This window comes from Scyliorhinus canicula, chromosome 8, assembly GCF_902713615.1.
Source record: "Scyliorhinus canicula chromosome 8, sScyCan1.1, whole genome shotgun sequence".
NCBI lineage: Eukaryota > Metazoa > Chordata > Chondrichthyes > Carcharhiniformes > Scyliorhinidae > Scyliorhinus > Scyliorhinus canicula.
Window position 1 is genome coordinate 126291880 of NC_052153.1, and position 21203 is coordinate 126313082.

Sequence of the window (21203 nt, forward strand, 5' to 3'; positions counted from 1 at the left end):
ATCACGTTGTGCAACATTATCCTATCTTCCTTCTTTACAGAAGCTGATGAATCTGTTCCCCATGTCTGTTTTGCATTTTCAGTTCCCTTATCTTCCATACCTGACCAATCATGATAGAGAAGACTCCCATGAAGTAGTTGATAAGTTGAAAGAGAATTTCAAACACATTCTGTGGGTCTGGTAGAATATACAAATACATGGTTCTCTGTAGCCACGTTACATATATAAAATACATGGTTCTCTCCAGCCACGTTATGTATACACAAATACATGGTTCTCTCCAGCCATGTTACATATATAAAACAACGGGAATAAGAGAAGATGACAAACACTATGATACAGATATTTTTGTTTAATTAAAGTTACGTGACCTGGGGAAATAAAGTGCCAACTAAATATTATGCTGAAGGCACTGCATTTGAAGGATTTCAAGATCAGGTGTTTGAAATTTGGTTAAAATACACCTTTTAATGCATGTACATCTGTTGATAGCACTCCTCACTCAATGTTGTAGGTTACTTGGACATATTATTTATTTGATACTTTAGAATAACTGATTATGAATTTAATTTATTGCTTATGGTGTGTTAAGTTAAATAGTCTTGCACTTGCTTTGAGAATGTTCTGAGGTGCTGCACAAGTTCCAGTTCTTTTACAATTCGGAAAATGTTAGAAAAAATCCTCACATCCACTTTACAAACTTCAATATGTAAACCTCTTATGTAATAATGATATAATTTGTCACTTCTGAATAACTGCAAGATACATTCAAGGTGATTGATTTGCAGGTTTTACGTAAAATTGGACAGAATGTAATTTCCTTAAATTGTGGAGCACCATGTGATTAAATAAAATGCCATTTAACTTATTCAATCATTGTGAACAGTAGCATGGTCCTTGTTTAAATTTGCATATATTGAATTATTTTGGAACTCAACTAGCTTAAACTGGCTTTCTGCTTTATTTTCAAAAGGCTAATTCAAAAAAAAGGAAGCCAAGGAATAAAAGGAGTAAAGCAGTAAAAATTGCGAAGGTAGAAGAGGCTAGAAGTGATTCATCACCACCACCACCCTCGGTCAAAAGTTCAGATGAAGAAGGAGAGATCAAGGTGAGGATTGCAATGAATGGATTATTGTGCTTTTAGTTAAACTAGAAATTTTCACCTGGCTTTGTCGCGATCTTCATCATTGACTCCACAGCTGCCTATTTGACATCACCTATGACAAGCCTGAACCACCTCAGACTAAATAGTGGCAAGGTCAAAGTTATCCTGTTTGACTGACGACCAGAAATACTGAACTCCCTACACCCATTCTATCTCCCTCCCCACTGCTGAATTAAGCTGATGCTGAACTTTGATGTCTTGTTCAATGACGAACTGTCAAAATTGGGCACGGCTATAAAAAAGAACTGAATACAAGGATGCAAATTTTAAATTGGAGGTTTTTCTGGGACCAGAATTCGATGTAGGTTAGTAAGGACAAAGATGATAAGTGAGCGGGGTGTGGAGGGGGTTAGGATTTGGACAGCAGAGTTTTAGATGAACTAAATTTTCTTAATTTATAGGATGATTCTGCGGGATCAAAATCCACTAAAAAGAAACTGAAAGCAGAAAAAGAAAATGAAGAGAAAGTTGAACAAGAAACTGCAATCAAGAGGGAGGCCGAAGAGAAGGAAATAAAAAAAGAACCAAAAGATGCAAGAAAAGACAAAAAAGAAAAGGAGGAAAAGAAAGAAACAAAAGAAAAAGATGTCAAGAAAGAAATGAAAGAAAAGGAGGATAAGGATAAAGAACCTATTAATAAAGATAAAGAAGTAAAAGAAGAGAAGGTAAAATTGCATTTCACAGCTTTTGGTAAGGTCCCACATGGGGGGAGACTGATAGCGAAGATAAGAGCCCATGGGATCCAAGTAAATTTGGCAAATTGGATCCAAAATTGGTTGAGCGGGTGAAAGTAGAGGGCGATGGTTGAGGGATGTTTTTCTGACTAGACGCCTGTGTCCAGTGGGGTCCCGTAAGGATCAGTTTTGGGACCCTTGCTGTTTGCGCTTTATATAAAAGATTTAGATATGAATTTAGCCATAAATGTAGGAGGATTGATCAGTAAATTTGTGGATGATACGAAAATTGGTGGGGTGGTAAATAGTGAGGATAGCCTTTGAGGAAACAGGAGGAAATAGGCTGGTCAGATGGGTTGATCAATTGCAAATGGAATTCAGTGAGGATGGTGATCCACCTGGGCAGGATAAACAAGGCATGGGAATACATGATAAATGGCAGGACCCTGGGAGCTCTGAGGATCAGAGGGACATTGGTGTGCACATACACAGTCCTTTAAGATAGCAGAGCAGATGGATGCAGCGGTTAAGAAGGCATATGGTATATTTGTCTTTATTAGCTGAGGCACAGAGTTTAAGAGGAGGAAAATTATGCTGGAACTGGATAAAACATTGGTTAGGCCACAACTAGAGTATTGTGTGCAGTTTTGGAATCCACACTATAGGAGGGATGTGATTGCACTGGATATAGTGCAGAGGAGGTACCAGGAGGTTGTCTGGGCTGGAGAGTGTTAGTTAAGAAGAGAGATTTGATAGACTTAGATTGTTTTCCTTGGAGCAGAGGAGATTGAGGGGGGCATTATGGAGATGTATCAAATTTTATGGGGCGTTGATGGAGTAGACAGGAGGGGTCAGTGACCAGGGGGCATAGATTTAATGTGAGGGGATGTGAGGAAGAATGTTTTTTACCCAGAGGGTAGTGGGAGTTTGGAATTCGCTGCCTGAAAAGGTGGAAGAGGCAGAGACCCTCATAACATTTAAGAAGTATTTAGATGTGCACTTGCTATCCCAGGGCGTACAAGGCTGTGGGCCAAGTGCTGGAAAATGGGATTAGCAAAGTTAGGTGGTGATTTTTGACCAGCGAAGGTGCGATGGGCCGAAGGGCCTTTTCTGTGCTGTTGATTCTATGACTTCTATGACAATTTAGTTAATGTGTATGTGTGCAAAGAGTTTTGTAAATACTAGTTGTATGAAATAGTAAATTCCAATAAACCCTACTCAGAAGAAAATAGTCATATGCTGCTCTGTTCAATTGTATACAACTGTGTTACACTTTCGTATGTGTTTTATTCCTCCAAATACTGGGATACAGCTTTAGTGCAGCGTGGATATTTTAGGAATATCACCAAATGGCAAACACGAATTGGAGTGTTTGAATTAACCACACAATTTTTATAATAGCTCGAATTCTATGTCATAATATGCAACTGAGTAATAGCACAGATTGACGGAGGGTACAAATATTGGAACTTTTTTGATGAGGAGGGTAAGATTAAAATAAGGGAAGGTCGCTAAAGCTCATGGGAGAGTATGTAAAGACACACCTTAGCGCAAGTAGGTAACAGGCTAAAGAGGTTAATGAAGGATCGGGAAAAAATAAGTAAATTGATCATAAAAGGATAGTAGTTGAAGTATTTATTTGCAAATGTAAAACAGGTGAGAAAAAAAGTTGAAGAACGAGAGTTGCTAATTAGAATGGCATGAATTGATAATGTGGCTGTGACAGAAATTAGACTTCAGCCAAGGAAAGATTAGGATCTAAATAAATGTTTTAGTAGATTACTTTGAAGTTGACAGAAACGTTGTACTTTGCACATGCACTGACTATCTGAATGTGCTGTTAGTATTTCAGTCCTATTGAAGTCACTGCAGACTACAATAAATTAGAAATCACAGAACTTCTCTTTTACACTGTATTTTCATTAAAAGTCCCCGAAACCATTGCACCTTGTTAAGCAGATTAATTGGTTTCCAATGGAAAACTAAGTCAATTACGACAGACGAACCTCTCTGGCCCTGTATTTTTGTAATGTCAAATATTTCCATTCTGATAATTCCAAGTTTTATATTTTTTAAAGTTTGTTCATATAGTTCATATTTATTGTGCATTTCTGATTTATTTCTTCACTCTCGTTAACATTTAAATGGACATGAAGGATAATCCGAGCATTTCAGCTTCATAGTTTATTGCCTGTGAGGATACTTCAATGTGACTGATTGCTTATCCTGCATGTCACTGTTGCTGGATGGATGGAGACTCTCTTGAGATGGCACCAGGTTCAAATTGAGGGAGAAAGATGGCTAGATCTTTGTGATCCGCTTTCTCTGAGGTCATTGGTGAGCCTTATCGCTTCACTGCTGAATACAGAATTCAAGCCAGTGTGGCAAAGAATTGTATGTATTTGGAAAGAATAAAATGATTCAAGGTAAGAGCAGGAAATGAAGTTGATAGCTACAGGTGAAAAACTATTTATGCTATAAGGTTTGTGAGGGATTAACAGTCACTTATTCTGTAATTTCAATGTATTTTCCTCTTTTGACTACTGCTACTACTAATGGCTCACTGGTTGATATAGGCAATTGAAGCTAAATCGGAGATGAAGGAGAAGCCTAAAAAGACTGATGTTCCAGTTCATATTACAACAAGCAATGATCCTGTTCCCATCTCAGAAGAGGCAGAAGAACTTGATCAAAACACATTTAGTATTGTAAGTATAAGTAGTGATGGCCTCTGCTGACATTTAAGATACATTAAAGTTTGCTGTTTCTTAAAAGTTCCAAATAAAGGCATTAACTGTGCCATGCACAGGGCGGCACGGTGGTGCAGTGGTTAGCACTGCTGCCTCACAGCGCTGAGGACCCGGGTTTGATAAGGCCCCGGATCACTGTCCACGTGGAGTTTGCACATTCTCCGTGTGTCTGCGTGGGTCTCACCCCATAACCCAAGATATGCAGGGTAGGTGGATTGGATTGGCCACAATAAATTGCCCCTTAATTGGAAGAAAATGATTGGGTACTCTAAATTTATTTTTTAAAAGCTGCCATAGGCAATGTTAGTTTGAGTCTATTTTCTGGGCATGTTTTCCCTTTTACTCCTGTTTATTATTTTGTTGGGGACTGGCTGGGTTGGTGGAAATTACGTTTCAGACTGCAGCTGGTTAGTGGTACATGCTTGGCCGTTTTCACTACTGATGTTTAGTGGTGTTTGAAAACCTCTGAAGGTGATAGGACAATTGATAAGCCAGTTAAAGAAAATGGAACCATTGGCTTTATAAATACAGGCATTTAGTGCAAAAGCAAAGGCATGCTGCTGAACCTTTGTGAATCAATGATTAGGACTTAACTGAAATATTGTGCATGATTCAGGCACCGCACTTTAAGGTGGATGTCATGTTCTTGGAGGAGGTGTAACTGGGCTTAGAATGATATCATGAATGAGGAGCTTCAGTTATTTGGAGACTGAATAAGCAGCTCTACCTCAAGTAGAGCAGATTGGGGAAGGGGAGGGGACACCTAAAAGCGGTAATCAAAATTCTGAAGAGAGAAACTGTTTCTAGTGGCAAGAGGGTTGGTATCTTGGGATCAGAAATTTAAGAATATAATTGGCAAAATAAATAAGGAAGGGAATGGCAGGTGGAGATTCCTTTTTATATCGCATGGGTTTCCTCCAGGTGCTCCGTCCTCCTACAGTCCAAAGAAGTGCAGGTTAAGTGGATTGGCCATTCTAAATTCCAAAAGGTTAGGTGGGGTTACTGGGTTGCGGAGATAGGATGGGGCTCTTTCAGATGTTCGGTGCAGACTCAATGGGCTGAATGACCTCCTTCTGCACTGTAAGGATTCTATGATTCTAAATTGTTAAGATCTGGAATGCACTGTTGGAAAATTGGGTGGAAGCAAATTCACTAACTTTCAAAAGGCAACTGACTTGGAACTATAGTGTCATTCCTTCACTGTCACTGGGTTGAAGATTTGGAACTCTCTTTCTAACAGCACTGTTGCTGTATCTATGCCAGATAGACTGCTGTGGTTTAAAAGTGGCGGCTCTCCAGTACAATTAGGGATAGGCGATAAATATTGGGGCTGATTTAGCACAGGGCTAAATAGCTGGCTTTTAAAGCAGACCAAGGCAGGCCAGCAGCGTGGGTTCAATTCCCGTATCAGCCTCCCCGAACAGGTGCCTGAATGTGGAAACTAGGGGCTTTTCACAGTAACTTTATTTAAAGCCTACTTGTGACAATAAGCGATTTTCATTTCGTTTCATTTCAAATATTGGCCAAGCCAATGGCACCCACATCCTGTGAATGAAAAGTTAAAATCTGCAGTATTTTGGAAAATGAGCATGCAGTTGGAGAACCCCTGTAATTGGAGAGCTTAAAGACCTTCCACTGGCAAGATGGGCAGAATGGCCTTCTGTGCTCAGGTTCTACCACTGGCAGTTAGTGAGTAGGAAGTAATTGCAATTTTGCCATGTCGTTTGAACTTCAAGAATGTTTTGAGTCTGCACCAAGTAACAACACAAGAGCTGCCCTCTCTTTGTCAAGTTGAATCCAGAATATTGCAGCTAGACGAAGGTCCCTGTATCCAAAAAGGATATTCCCACTTTACTACGAAATACAAGATTGGGTTAACTATATTATGTAGACCGCTTTCCTTCTACAAGAAGAGCAGAATGGAGTATGTTGATTGAATTATTCAATGCAAAGAAATTTGATGCTTTACCATCCCCGTTTTGTTTGAAAAGGTTGTTATACTGCCCCAAATAAACTACAAGCAAGTTGTAACCTTGTGGAAATCATACAATTCAAATTTATTTTCTTCATTACTTCATTAATTTTAATTTCAAATATTTGGGACCACATAGTTTGTCCCTCTTTTTTGAGAAGTATTTGGAACTGGCCAGGAACCAACTCTAAAGAGATTTCTACCAGCTAAATATGCACTATCCTTGATGGGTGCTCAGTTCCTTTTGGGATAATGAGCTTCACAGCATCTTCCAGGTCAACCCGAGTGGTTGCACCCGTTTTAAATGTGTCACACATGTGCAAATGAGTGCCAGACAAGGGAGTCACAGATGTGAAAGTGTGGTACTAAAGTAGGTATTGTCATGTCACTTTATATAGTCAACTTTGTCTTGTCCACCATTGCTATATCTTTGAGTCAGTTATTATAACCTACTTATTCTTTTTCTCAGTGTAAAGAAAGAATGAGACCTGTAAAGGCAGCATTGAAACAGTTGGACAGGCCTGAGAAGGGCCTCTCCGAGAAGGAGCAACTAGAGCATACGAGGCAGTGCCTGATTAAAATCGGAGACCATATCACTGAGTGTTTGAAAGAGTACTCAAATCCGGAACAAATCAAACAGTGGAGAAAGTAAGCATTTTCAGGCATTCTTTCATTATCTTCACATAAAACTGAAACGATATCTTCACATAAAACCGAAGACATAAGTAGTCAATGGGGAACAAATTGCATAAATATTTCCTGCAAAGATCTCGAGTTCCATAAAATTATACACAATGGCCCAACTTCAGAGCTCTGGGCCAGTGTATCTTGGGTAACACCGAAGATGCCCCTGGGAAGGGCAGCGGCGCCCCCCCCCCCCCCCCCCCCCCCTCTCCCCCCAAACCGCCACCGCCACCACCAACACAGGTTTCCTGGTAAGGACTGCACAATAATTGCCTAGAAAGTTCAAACTTTGGGCAATTTTCGCATACTAGGATCCATCCGAAAATGCAATTTAAATCGCAAACTTTGAATCGCTCCGACTGTCTTACAAGTTATCCAGAAAAAGCTAGAAAAATTAAAACCATTTCGAGCTTCTGGGTAACTATAGCACTAACCCACCCAGACTCCCCACAGGACTTTCCCCACCCCCATGCTATCCTCCTGACTACCCCCCTCTACTTGACCCAGCCACCTCCATCATCAAATCCTACCCGCTTACCATCTCCCTGGCTTGTCAAAGTGGCTGGACCTTTAAACTTATGTGGTCCATGATGGTAAGTGCTGTAAAAAAAGGGGGCGTGGCTTAACCTTCACTTGAGTTGCCCTTGACTGTAGGTCTCAGGAATCCGCTGCGCTGGAGTGGCCTGATTCGGGATATCGGGCGAGATAGGAGCACCTTCATTTTGATGTAAGAAAATAAGGGGAGTGGTAACCCGACCCATTTGTCATGCCACTCAAAGTTACAGGCCAGTGTATTCACTTTTCATAGCAGTATTTTCATCATAAATTGCCTTAGTTTCCTGAGGAAGTATGTGCTTTCTTGGTCGTAGCATCACCGTTTGTGGACCAGGTGATGTGCACACCTAGGAATTTGAAGCTGTCAGCCTTCTCCACTTCGGCACCATTGATGCAGACAGGGATGTGTACGATACTTCACTTCTTGAAGTTAATTACCAGCTCCTTAGAGAGATTGTTGTTGTTACTCCACGTCACTAGGTTCTCTATCTCTCTCCTGTACTCTGACTCATCTCTGTTCGAGATCTGACCCACAACGGTTGTGTCATCAGCAAATTTCTAGATGGAATTGGAGCTAAATTTTGCCACACAGTCATGTGTGTAAAGGGAGTATAGTATGGGGCTAAGTACAATGCACGGTGTTGAAGACTATCGTAGAAAAGATTGGGAGAAACTATATCCATTAGCTAGGGCATCGAGGTATTGGCATAATCTAAAAATTAGAGCCCAACCTTTCACGAGTGAAACTAGGAAACACTTCATACAGTGTGGAACCCTCTTCTGAAAACAGCAATTGGTGCGGCCAACAGTTAAATTTAAAACTAAGACTGATAGATTTGCTATGATAATTATGACAATGGAAAAAGCATTCACGTCTCAGATGGTTAGTCAGCATACAAATCTGTCTACTATTTTATAAGTATTACTTATTGTTTATTTATGATATAAACCAATGGTAGTGGCTCATGCGGTAAGCCTGTCATCTCCACTAATTCCCGCACCCAGTGCTTTCATACAGTTTTGCAAAGAAAAAGGCTCTCCTGATCAGGTGAGGGATTTAACTTCTGGGGCCTTTTCTATCTCCATAATCTGATGCTCCTCCCAGTTTGAGCAAAGCACAGCTAGAGCAGAGTAGACACAATTCACTCTGCCCCAATAATGTACTCTGGCCTCAACATCAGATACCTACCTTGACTTGCACCAGTTTGGCATTATTTTGCCATTTCCTCCGTCAGGCATACATAGGGCTGGAATCTCCAATTTGAAGACTAAGTGCTGACGCCGGCATGGGAACAATGGAGTTTTAGGCCCGAAAAACAGCCCAAAAGCTGCACCGATCCTCCGCCTGGTGGGGGCTAGCAGGCACGCAGCGTAAAGCCCTCCGGCTTTATCTGCAGATACGACCGCCAAATTGCTGGGTCCGTGGCCGCGCATGTGCATGACGACTGCCTGCAGCGGCCACACCGTGCAGCATGAGGTGGGCGCGCGGGGACCCGGCCTGCCAAAAACTCACCACCCCCCACGAGTGTCCCCAGCCCCTGCCAAAGCCCCCCTTGCCCGCGGAACAGCTCCCCTCCGACTGTGGCGGTGCTGGACTCAGTCCGGGGGGGGCGAAGCATCAGGAGAGGGCCTCGGGTGACGTCCTGAGGCCATCCCGACGGCATGCGGCGTACTCTGCGAGTGGTGCTTTCGAGGGGGCGGAGCATTACAAAAGCGGCGGTGCCCCTGATTTCAGTGCAAACGGGGATTCTCCGGCCGAACGCAATTTTGCCGTCGCCGACCAGAGAATTTCGCCCATAATCTGTCTGAGTGGCCTTATCAATTAGAATTAATTTAAATTCGAGTCCCAAGCTCATTATAACTGGAAAAACTGCCACGTTTATTTCACAAAGAATTCTTAGAGAGTAAACAAATTATCCGTTGATCAGCCCAGAAGTGAAAAAAGCCCAATACTCTGATGTCCTAAGTCGGTGGGGTTTAAACTTTCGATGTGCACCGAATCCATTTGTGAGTCAACAGAGATAGTAATGTACTTTGTTAATGTTGTCTCATGTTAATCCTATGTAACCCCATAATCCATGATTTTATTTCTAGAAATCTCTGGATCTTTGTTTCGAAGTTCACAGAATTTGATGCAAGAAAGCTACACAAACTGTACAAGCATGCAATCAAGAAACGACTGGAGAACTCTCGGGTATGAGAACATTGATACATGTGAAAAAATTATTTTTAGCAGAATATTAGACTGCTGGCAGGTCCAGAAATTGATCTAATTGTGCGATTAAACTTTCCTTTAAATAAAAACATCTTAGTATTACACTGGCTTCTCCCATCAGCCCCTCTCCTGTGTCCCTTTCGTTTTCACTTTAGTTCAGCTTTTTTTGCTAATGTCTCGCATGTTAAAAACAGAGTAACTTTAAAATCCTCCCTGCTGTACATTGTCATCCATTTGAAGGTGGAGAGCAACTTTCAAAGCTTCTCATTGGTGAAAAAAGACTTCAAAAGATTTTATTATGCCAATTAAAATTGTTACGACACCCTGGGCAAGTGCGCAGGGTAATTCCAGGCCACCCATCCCAGCGTCACAACACAAGTGAATTAACCAAGAATTCTTATAAAATTTCCCAAAGTCTTTGGCCCTTGACAGCCCAATAATTGCAGTCACCAGATTTATAAGTTGAAACACAATTACTGTTCATTATAACAAGAATAATGATGCAATATGAAACAGATTCATTGGTTAAATATTAATAAGTACCTAACTCCTACTTTAACTTGCCTCCCCACCCTCTACATATACACAAAAGAAACACATACACAAGACAGACAAACACAGAGGGGTGGAAAAAGGGAGGAAAGGTAAGTGAAAGAAAAGGAGTCTTTACTTCAGATGGTGCTTTCTAGCTTGCTTTCTTCACAGGAAGCTTGTAAATCACAGTCTTTATTTTGTAGCGTGGACTGGTTTTCCTGCAGTTTTTAAAAGCTCCGTATTTACACCTTTCCTGGAAAGGCAGAGACTTTGTTTCCTCAAACATTGCTTTCAGTTTGTGGTTTGTCTTCAGGCCTCCGTAGTGCAGAAAACGTACTACTCACAGGCAGCAGGCCTTCTGGAGAAAGATAGTCGATTCACACCAGCTTTTCTGGGGAGAGTTAACAGATTCTTTGAACTTAACCTGCAAATCCTGTAATGATTCTCCTGTAAACAGATTTGTCCACGCTTTCTACCAACGCAGGAACACAGCCTTTCTGGAGAAAAGAGGAGAGAGAGTGGGTCTTCTCTCTCAGCTGCCAGGAGTCGAACTGAAACCAAACTGAAACCTTGTGACTCTGAAAATATTCCAGTGGGATCAGATCCAATCACCACATGTTACCGGGCAGAGCACATCCTTTTGGGCCAATTCATTGGCCATCAGCCAAACAAATAAGACCTAACCAATCCCTGTCACTAGTGTCAGTCAGTCTGCACTCCGGTCCAAACCAGCATCGGCTTCTGCTTGAATTAAAAATCTAGGTTACATTAAAGGCACAGGTCCATTAATCATTCATGGATTAAAAAGTGCAACAAAGAAAAGGGAAATAAGGGAATAACAAGAAGGACACTTACAAAGTTCAAAGACTGAATATTGACTGGGTATACTGCATGTGATTTACACCAGAAAAGGCTGCTGATAAAAGGCATTTTCATTGGTAGCTCAGCTCAATAACTCCTGAATATTTTACATGCAGCCAATAAACTGAAGGGTTAAGTGTTATCAACAGTTCCCATTTAAAATCGCTTGAACAATCGATTGTTTTTCAAAATTATTGCGTTAAGTGTATAAAATGGTGTCAAATAAAGAGAAAAAATGGGTATGGCCAACCATGACATGGCAACATTGGAACCTTGGTGAGATATGCAGTGGGGTCAAACCGGGTTATATTCTGGCATTGACACTCTTTGGTATATTCTTCTCTTAGCTGTTCTCCATAGGAACAGACATAGGTCATTCAGTCCATCAAGTCTGCCCCACGATTCAGTGAGATCATAACTGATCTGATGTGATAATTCTCAACTCCACTTTCCCGCCTTATCCCCATAAACCTTGATTTCCTTGATAATTCCCTTTGTCCATGGGCCTTCAGGTCATCTGCAAAGCCTGTCTTACCAGAACTGACAGCTATTCAGTCTGAGATCCAAGGCAAAGATGCACCAAGCCGATGCCACACTAGCAGCCCATACCAAGGAACAGGTTCAGCAAATAGACAGGCTCTCTCAAGCTTATAAAGATTTTGGTTTGACCATCAGCCTCAGGAAGACAAATGTCATGCATATTGCCATGCCAACATCTGTCAGCACTGACAATGTGAGCTAGAGGTTATTGAAAGCTTCTATCTAGTCTCCACAATCCCCAGCATTCAGTCACTTGATGCTGAAATCAACATATGCACATTGTAAAACCTGCAGTTGTTATATCCAAGCTGAGTAAGAATGTGTGGAACTAAAGCAACCTGACTACGAACAGGTTGAGACTTGGGTGACCAATGCTAGGCAGGAGAAAAGGCAGACTGGTTCCCACCTTTGTTGTCTTGGACATATCCATGGTTGGATGAGATCATCAACTCTGAGGTCCTGGAGTGTGCTAATTCCACCAGCATACACTCATTGCTAAACCTGTGGCATCTGCGAAACTTGCCGGTGTTCAATGGATGGCCATACATCTGATGATCTGTACAGTGAAAAGTTACAACCTCGTGGATGTTCATATCGACCACAAGGACAACTGCAAGTGAAATATGAAGATGGGAAACACTGATACAGTACTGACATCTGGGAGACAGTTGCTAACAACTGTGGCCTACGGAGGATGACTGTTTGGAAGGGCATAGGAAGAGGCAAGCAGAAATGAAAAGCTTAGCTAGCTGAGAAGAGGTCCCAGAAAAGGCAGAGGCCAGTGAATCCTGCACTGTAGCCCACTGTCTTCCCCTGCAGTAAATGCAAAAGAGACTACCATTTCAGAATGGGGCTCCTGAGCAACACCAAGCTATACTTGGCACTGAGTTGACTACCATAGAAGACTGTTACTGTGAGGAATAAATGTTGGCCAGGAGACTGGGAAAAATCTGCTCCTCTTCAAATAGGAGATGGTCTTATTTACACCCTCCCAAGAGGGCAGATAGGATTTTAACATTTCATCTTGGAGGTCCCAGATGTCAGTGTCATTGTCCAGTTTCTTGATCTCTTGCGTGTTGGTGTCCTTGTAGCGAAGATAGAGACACCTCTGGCTAAAATAATTCCTCCGTACTCCAGTGATGTTAGCCTAGACCAGAAGTCAGCAAACTTAACAAGATAAGCCATTGTTTAAATTTACTCAGAAACACAATACCGTATGAACTGTAATGCTGTTAATCAAATGCAAATAATAATATCGGTTAAAGAGGGAATCTGATCATCGATGACATTTAAAGGTTTTTAGAAAACGTTCCAGTAAATTCTTTGTTATCAGTGATGCGAGGGAATGGGTGTTGCTGAGTAAACGGGATTTATATTACTCTAGACACAGAGGGTAGGTTCAATAACCAAAACTTTTTTTTAATTTAGAGTACCCAATTCATTTTTTCCAATTAAGGGGCAATTTAGGGCAGCCAATCCACCTACCCTGCACATCTTTGGGTTGTGGGGGCGAAACCCACGCAAACACGGGGAGAATGTGCAAACTCCACACGGACAGTGACCCAGAGCCGGGATCGAACCTGGGACCTCAGTGCCGTGAGGCATCAGGGCTAACCCACCGTGCTGCCCAATAACCAAAACTGACCCAATAATTGAATCATTTCCATGTAAAGCCTAGATCTGTAGATTTACAATCTATTATTATTAGTTTTTAAATGCATTGCGTGAACACTGAAAGTGATCAGCTTTTAAAAATGAATTGAGCTGTCAGAAATTCCAGATACTAGAGAATTCTATTTTGATAGAATGCTGGATAACCAGTTACTCTAAATGAATGATGGCTTCTCACAAGTACACTATTAATAAAAGTTTTTTTTTTTAAGCCATTTAATTAACCTTGATCAATCAAACTAATTTAAGGGTATGAGCTGCACACAAGTTCTTAAAGAGCTGCATACAGCTTCAGAATGATTGTTGTTGGCTCCCTGGCCTAGAGTATGTGCCCTGGAGTGGGGGTTGAGCCATTACCCCTTGAGTCAGATGTGAGTGTGTTACCCTGAGCAAAGGCTGACAGTTCAATATTAATCCCCTGAATCAACCTGAGTGCTAGTTTAGGAAAGAGAGCTTGACAAAAGTGAGTAAAACTCTTGATGTGAAACAACTGGGTACAAGACAAAATAGGTCAACAGGTGTACCTCTATGGAAAATGGAAAGATCTGTTTTCATGACGCACTTTACCGCACCTCTCCAGAATGCCACAAAGTGCTTCTTGTATAGTTAATTGTTGGTCATATCAGGCAGAGTGACCCTCCTATAACTGTCTGAATTGATGCATGCCATTGCCAGTAATGTAGCACTTCCTCAGCGCTGCATCAAAGGATCCAGCTGGCTCATGTGTTTTAGTCCTGCAGTAGGACTTCGGCCCATGTCTTTGAGATAATTGTGCTGCAAACTGTGCTAAACTGACACCATATTTAAAAAAAGCATTAACGAGCAGCATTTGAAAGGTGAGCAATCCTGATGTAATAGGATAATTTGTTTGTGTCATGAAAACTCCCCTACTGTCAACTGATCTGGATTCATTCTTTGTTCTATCATCTGTGTTTTGTCTTTGTAGCATAATGATCAGCACAGCAGTAGCCTCAACATCCACAATGCCAAACACACAGGTATGATTGTAGTTTACTTTTTCATTTCAATTGTGTAAAGTATTGGATTCTCTCATAATTTAAACTACAACGTTCAGTGAAAAGTCAGGGGTGACCCTCCGATGGAGGCATAAAAAGATCCATTAATTGTTGTTGGAGAAACTTGAATCTAATAACAAAATCATGATTCCATTTTTATTGAACAGAATCTGAAAAACTCAAGGAGAATTCTCATAATGATGATAGCAGTAGGGATAGCCATTCGTCTGAACGACACCACTCATCACATTATCACGACCATCACCGAGATCGACACCATGGAGATTCCTATCGGAAAAGCGATTCCTCGAGGAAAAGACCATATTCCTCATTTAGCAATGGTAAAGACCACCGGGACAGAGACCATTACCGATCTGACAGCAGGTAGGTTGAAGTGGTTACACACATTGCTTCAAGTATAAAATACTGTAGCATTTGAGGATTTTTGAAGCTTTGCCAGCTTTTATTTAAGTTTAATATGGAAAAGGCTTGATGTAAAATTGCCATTCTTTACATTATTCAGCAGTAGGACTGGATGGAGTAGTTTCAAAGTTGTTTGGTGCGTTTGTGTGCATTTGCTTTTAAAGCTTTTAAAAATTTAGTGTTAAAGACTTAAAGAATAGCTACATAGGAGCTATTTCAGCCCATCATGTTGGCACCAGTTAATATGGCTTGATATCCTTTGCACCAAATTAAGAGTTATGATATGGCAGGTGATTATTGCTGGGCTGAACAAATCCCAAAGGGAAACTTGGACAAGCTATCACAACGATTTGCAATTTGTATTTTTTGATGAGACAGAATGTTTTCTGACATCAGGAGCAAGAATTGCAAAACCACTTTTAGAAATTTTAAATATCAAATGATATTTATTGACAAAAAGAAATTTAAACACAAGATTATATTTACACAATTTAAAAAGTAGTTTTAAAAACATTTCCCAAAATATTTCTGCTTAGTTAAACTCCGAGCTAAACACCCTTTTTCATGCGACATTCCCCCCAAAATTTAAATCGATAAAAATCCCAGTAAGATTATGACAAAATATCCACTGCTGCTATAGGGGAAGTATTTCACAGGACTTCTCTCCCTCAGTAATGGAAATCCAAGACTTCAATCAAAACCATGCAGACAAAATACTTTGTAAGGGTGGTTAGGATTGGCTGTGCTTCTTTCACAGCTTTCTCCAAGCATAGCACATCCTTCATGATGTCATAGCCACTCCCACCCATACAGCTTCCAATCTCTAAGTATGTTTTTTCTCTTTCATGTTCTTAAATTTCTTTGGAAGTCCCCTTCCCAGAATATAAAAATCTTATGTGTTTTTATGGCTACTACTTTTGGATAAAAATAAACTTAATACTTTACTCATTTATGTTCTTTGCCAGTTGTAAACTTACCTTTTGAAATACAGTAGCTAAATTGTAATTCGCCCCCTTATCTCCTCGAGCAAATTTCTGTTCATGCTGCTTACTGGTTTCCCATTTTAGCTTTATTACCTCCACATCAACATGCTTGCTTTCACACTGACCTTGCTGTCTAACTGTCTTCAGTTGAATTAAGTTTATCACTTTCCCCCATCCACACACATTCCTGTTTCATAGTATACCATGGTGATATTGGGGAAAATATGATATTCTTTACAAATGTTTTGTTTAATAAATTTAAATTGTTTAATAAATTTACCCTTTGTAAGGCCCCACTCCATAGTCCAGTTCCAGTGCCCCTCCCAGTTCATCTTCCTAATTCTGCTTTATTTCCTCCACGGAGGACCCCCCCCCCATCAATTCCTCATATATGTCAGAGATCCTACCCTCCCCTATCTCGTCCTTGGACAGAATCTCCTCTTCTAACGCCAGGGATGGTAGATTTGGAAATGTAGCCAGCTCCTTTCTGACAAGTGCCTGACTTGCAGATATTGAAACCCTTTTCCTCTTGATAGTTGAAACCCCTACTCTCCAGCTGTCCTAGATTCACGAACTCACAAATTCACACTATCCCCGCCCAATCCCATGTTCTGAACATGGAATCCAACCCCACCGGAAAAAGCTATGACTACCGCATATCGGCGCCCACAGTGACAAGCTCTCCGTCTTAAAATGCGGCCTGCGTGATTCCACACTCTGAGCAATGAAACCATCACTGGGTTCATGGGGTATCTGGCCGGCAAGAACGGGAAAGGTTCCAGTAACAATGCCCGTAAACTCATCCCCCTGCACGAGGGCTCCTCCATCCACCCCCACACGAGTCTTGCGCCCACCTCCTAACCTTTTTGATGTTCACCGCCCAGTAGTAATTCAACAATCTCAGTGCCACCAATCCCCCTCGCCTGTCCCTCTCCAAAAATGCAGATAATTTACCCGCCGATATGAGCACCTTATTTATCCTACCGAGAAAAGATTCGGCCACAATAATCAGGAGGCTTTGAAAAGCAAACAGTAACTCCAGCATTACCCCGTTTTTATTGTATGGACCCTTCCAGTCAACGAGAGCAGCAGGGCATCCAACCTCCTAAAGGTCCTCCTTCACCCCCTCCACATTCAGCTTGTGCAACTGGGATCACCAGCCGAAACAGCAACTTCTCCGAGCCCTTCCCCTGTACCTAAGGGTTTACCAGGAACACCTTGACTCTTTCCCATATTGAGCTTGTACCTGAAAAAGATGCAAACTCCGCCAATATCCCCATACTCCTTCCCACCGGATTTGTAACATACAACACAGGTCTTTTGCGTACAGGGAGACCCAATGGTCCACCCACCCCCCCCCCAGAAGCCCTAAGCGGCATTGCCAAAGGTTTAATCGCCAGAGTGAAAAGCAACGGAGACAACGGACACCCTTGCCTCGTTCCCGGTGCAGACCGAAATACCTTGAGTCAACATTGTTCTTGCGAACTCTCGCCATCGGGGCCCTGTACAACAACCTAACCCAATTTACAAACTCCTGCCCGAACCCAAATCGTCCCAACACCTCAAACAGGTACTCGCACTCAACTCGGTCAGGTGCTTTCTTCACATCCATTGACACGATTACCTCCATTTCCGCCCGCCCCCCCCCACCCCCCGTGAACACATTCAACAGTCTTCTAATGTTAGCTGACAGCTGCCACCCCTTCACGAACTCCGTTTGGTCCTCGCCCATATCCCCAGGCACGCAGTCCTCCATGTGCGTTGCCAGCACCTTAGCCAGCAGCTTTGCTCGACGTTCAGCAACAATGTCTGACGATACGATCCACATTCCTCGGGGTTCTTGTCATTCCTTAAAATAAGTGAAATAGAAACCTGTGACAGTGTTGGTGAAAGCTCCTCCGTGCCCACTGATTCATTGTGCATCTCCAATAGTAAGGGTCCTAGTTCCTTGCCAAATTTTTTATAGAACTCTGCTGAGAGCCCGTCCGGGCCCGGGGCCATCCCAGCCTGCACCGAGCCCACACCCTAGCCAGATTAAGACTCCCAACCTCTGAAATTTCACCTCCTTTATTTTGTGAAATCTTTTTATAGGCGTTTTCAAAATTTATAAGAGTTATGTACATTGTTGGCAGTATTTATTTACTGCACTATACAGAAAGGTTTGTCTTGTCCTTCCCTTGATTTACCCTATTTACATTCTGCCGTCCTTTGGCTCAAGTGTGTTCTCCCGCCTCTCCCTGTGCCCTCCCTGGTCTGTTTTTCAGGACCCCCCTTTCTTTTCTTCGCTCGTCAACTTCGGCTGTGTTTCCCCTGTGATTGGGGGGGGGGGGGGACTTCCCCTCCTTGACCACCTGAAATCCAGATCATACAAAAACTACCCCATGCCCTCATCCCCCACCGGTGAATCAGAACTATGAAGTCCCAGACAAAAGGCCTCAAATACCCTTGTCTACCTCCCCAGTCGCAGTCACCACCTTACCCCCCCCCCCCCCCCCCCCCCCCCCCCCCCGAATATTTTTTCCACCCATTCCCCCTCGCTGCCGCCTGTCGCCTCAACTGGTGCGCAAGTATCCTGCTGGCTTTTCCCCCCATACTCTTACACCGCCCCCTCGCTGGCCCGCTGCAGCTGCCCCACCGCCTTCCCTGTAGACATCAGCTCAAACTCCATCTGGAGCTTCTTTGTCTCCTTCAGAAACCCCACCTCAGGGGCTGCCAAGTACCTCCAATCCACATCCAGAATGGCCTCCATCAATCTAAGTCTTTCCACCTTCTCCCTGATCAAAATAAACTCCCCTGATCACTTCCTTCAGCGCCTCCCACAACACAGGCGGAGACCTCATCACTCTTATCGAGCTCCACATAGTTGAGCATAGCACCTCCTATCTTTTTGCAGACCCCCTTATCAGCCAACAGCCCCACATCCAACCTCCACTGGAACACCCCCCCCCTCGCCTTTCCACACGCAGATCCAGCCGGTGCAGCATGTAATCGAACAGCACAATAAACAAATTTCGGTTCCAACCACCTCTGCCAGCGACATTTTGACCAAGGCAAAAAAATTAATCCAGAAATACACCCGGTGCCCATGCGGAAAATCTGAAAATTCCGTTGCCCTCGGCCTACCAGACCGTCACGGTCCACCCCTCCCATCCACTCCATAAACCCCCAACAGCTCTCTTTTTTAATACAAATTTAGTGTACCCAATTCATTTTTTCCTATTAAGGGCAATTTAGTGTGGCCAATCCACCTACCTTGCTCATCTTTTGGGCTGTGGGGGCGAAATCCACGCAAACACTGGGAGAATATGCAAACTCCACACGGACAGTGACCCAGAGCTGCGATCGAACCTGGGACCTCGGCGCCGTGAGGCAGCAGCACTATCCACTGTGCCACCGTGCTGCCCTACCCAACAACTCTCTTGTCAAATCCGACAACTTCAAACACGACTGATCTACCCTAGAATTGTAAACTGTTGAAATCAACCCCCCATAATCAACTGCTGCATGTCCAAATCTGGGATCTTCGCCAGCACCCTCTTCATGAAATCTGTATTGTCCCAATTGGGGGCATATATATTCACCAGCATCATGGGCGCACCCTACACCCTCCTACTCACCATTACATACCTATGCTTGGGATCACCCACAATATTACTTTCCGAGAAAGCCACCCTCTTACACCAGCACCGCTACCCCCCTTGCCTTCATATCCAACTCTGAATGAAACACTTGCCGCACCCACCCTTTCCTCAACCTTGTCTGGTCCCCCACCTTTAAATGGGTCATTCAATTCCCTAACATTCAGCCTGGTCAGAGAGCTCCAACACCCCCCCCCCCCCCCCTCCCCCACCCCCCCCCCCCCCCCCCCCCCAATCCCCACCACCCCCCCCAATCCCCACCACCACCCGAGACCAACAACTTCTGCCCAACCGTAGCACCCAGCCACTTCCCCTACCCTGCCCAGCCTCGCGGCACCCGAGGTCACCCCCTGACCAGACAACCCACCAACACCCCCACACTTTAATGTATATTCAACACTGCTCCCAACGCTAGGAGGACAAAAGGAATACAAAAGTCTCTGCTTTAACACAGAAAATTAAACAAAGTGGGCAAAGTTAAACATTATATCTGGGCGCGCACACGTACAGTTCCCCATCCTCCACAAGCACAGCACCTCCAGTCCGCTTCTCAATGAATTTCCCCAAAATACTATGTTCTCACAAGTCCCCAGTTTATGGTCCCTTAAGAACTTACTCGTCTCCTCCAGCATATCAAAGTAGTGTTCCTGTCCCACATGCATGACCCACAAACAAGCAGGGTATGACACCCAGAACTGCACCTTGTTCCTAAATAGGGCTGCCTTGACCTTACTGAACCAAGCCCGCCGCTTGGCCTACTCTGCTCCCAAGTCCTGGTAGATGTCTACCTCATGTCCCTCCCAGATATGCACTTGTCTCATTTGGCCACTGTAGGATCTTCTCTTTATCCAGATAGCGATGCAGCCGCACAATAAGCACCCTTGGCAGCTCCCCCGCTTTCGGCTTCCTCGTCAGAGACCTGTGCACCTGATCCACTTCAGTAGATCGGTCGCAGATCCCCTCCCCCACCAACTTCTCAAACATCCTAGCCACATATTTTCAGGCAGCCTCACAATCGTTCGATTCTTCCTCAAGGAGTTTTCCAAGTCTTCCACCCTCTCAGTTTCTTCTGGCCCTCTGCCATCATCAGCATTTCTGCCTCCCACGAGACCGTCCGATCTTCATGATCAGCCACCGACTCCCCCACCTTTTGGAGCGTCGCATTCTTCACCTCCAGCCTCTGCTCCACTCTCCCCAGGTCAGCCCGAATTGGCACTGCCACCCTAGCTAAATCCTCCAAGGTCACCTTCCTATGCGGCTGAAACTCATCCAGTTGCTCCATTGACCATTGTGCGGGCAAAAGCATCCCAGATCTCTCTGCTATCTTTCCCTCTTTTGTGCCATGCAAGTCCTCTTGGCCTTACTGTAGTTCTTTGCTCGTTGCACTCCTAGTTTGATAGGGTTGAGACATTCCCTGCCAAAGGAGAATCACCAGTTCTTTCTTCTCATGGTTTTCACCTCCAAACACCCCGCAATATGGCCAAAAAAGATATCCTCAGGCGGGAGCCACCTTGTGTGCGAC

General features: G+C 43.3%; 1 protein-coding gene across 4 annotated transcripts in view; it reads left to right on the forward strand.

The window, feature by feature from the left end:
* The window catches only part of chd1 (chromodomain helicase DNA binding protein 1), a 258853-nt gene that overhangs the window by 234839 nt on the left and 2811 nt on the right, over nt 1-21203 (forward strand). For all 4 annotated transcript variants that reach the window (XM_038805193.1, XM_038805194.1, XM_038805195.1 and 1 more), the window contains 7 exons: nt 974-1108; nt 1567-1830; nt 4416-4547; nt 7031-7209; nt 9895-9994; nt 14568-14619; nt 14805-15021. In XM_038805193.1, the coding sequence (XP_038661121.1) occupies nt 974-1108; nt 1567-1830; nt 4416-4547; nt 7031-7209; nt 9895-9994; nt 14568-14619; nt 14805-15021 (1079 nt within the window). The remainder of the gene's footprint in view (nt 1-973; nt 1109-1566; nt 1831-4415; nt 4548-7030; nt 7210-9894; nt 9995-14567; nt 14620-14804; nt 15022-21203) is intronic.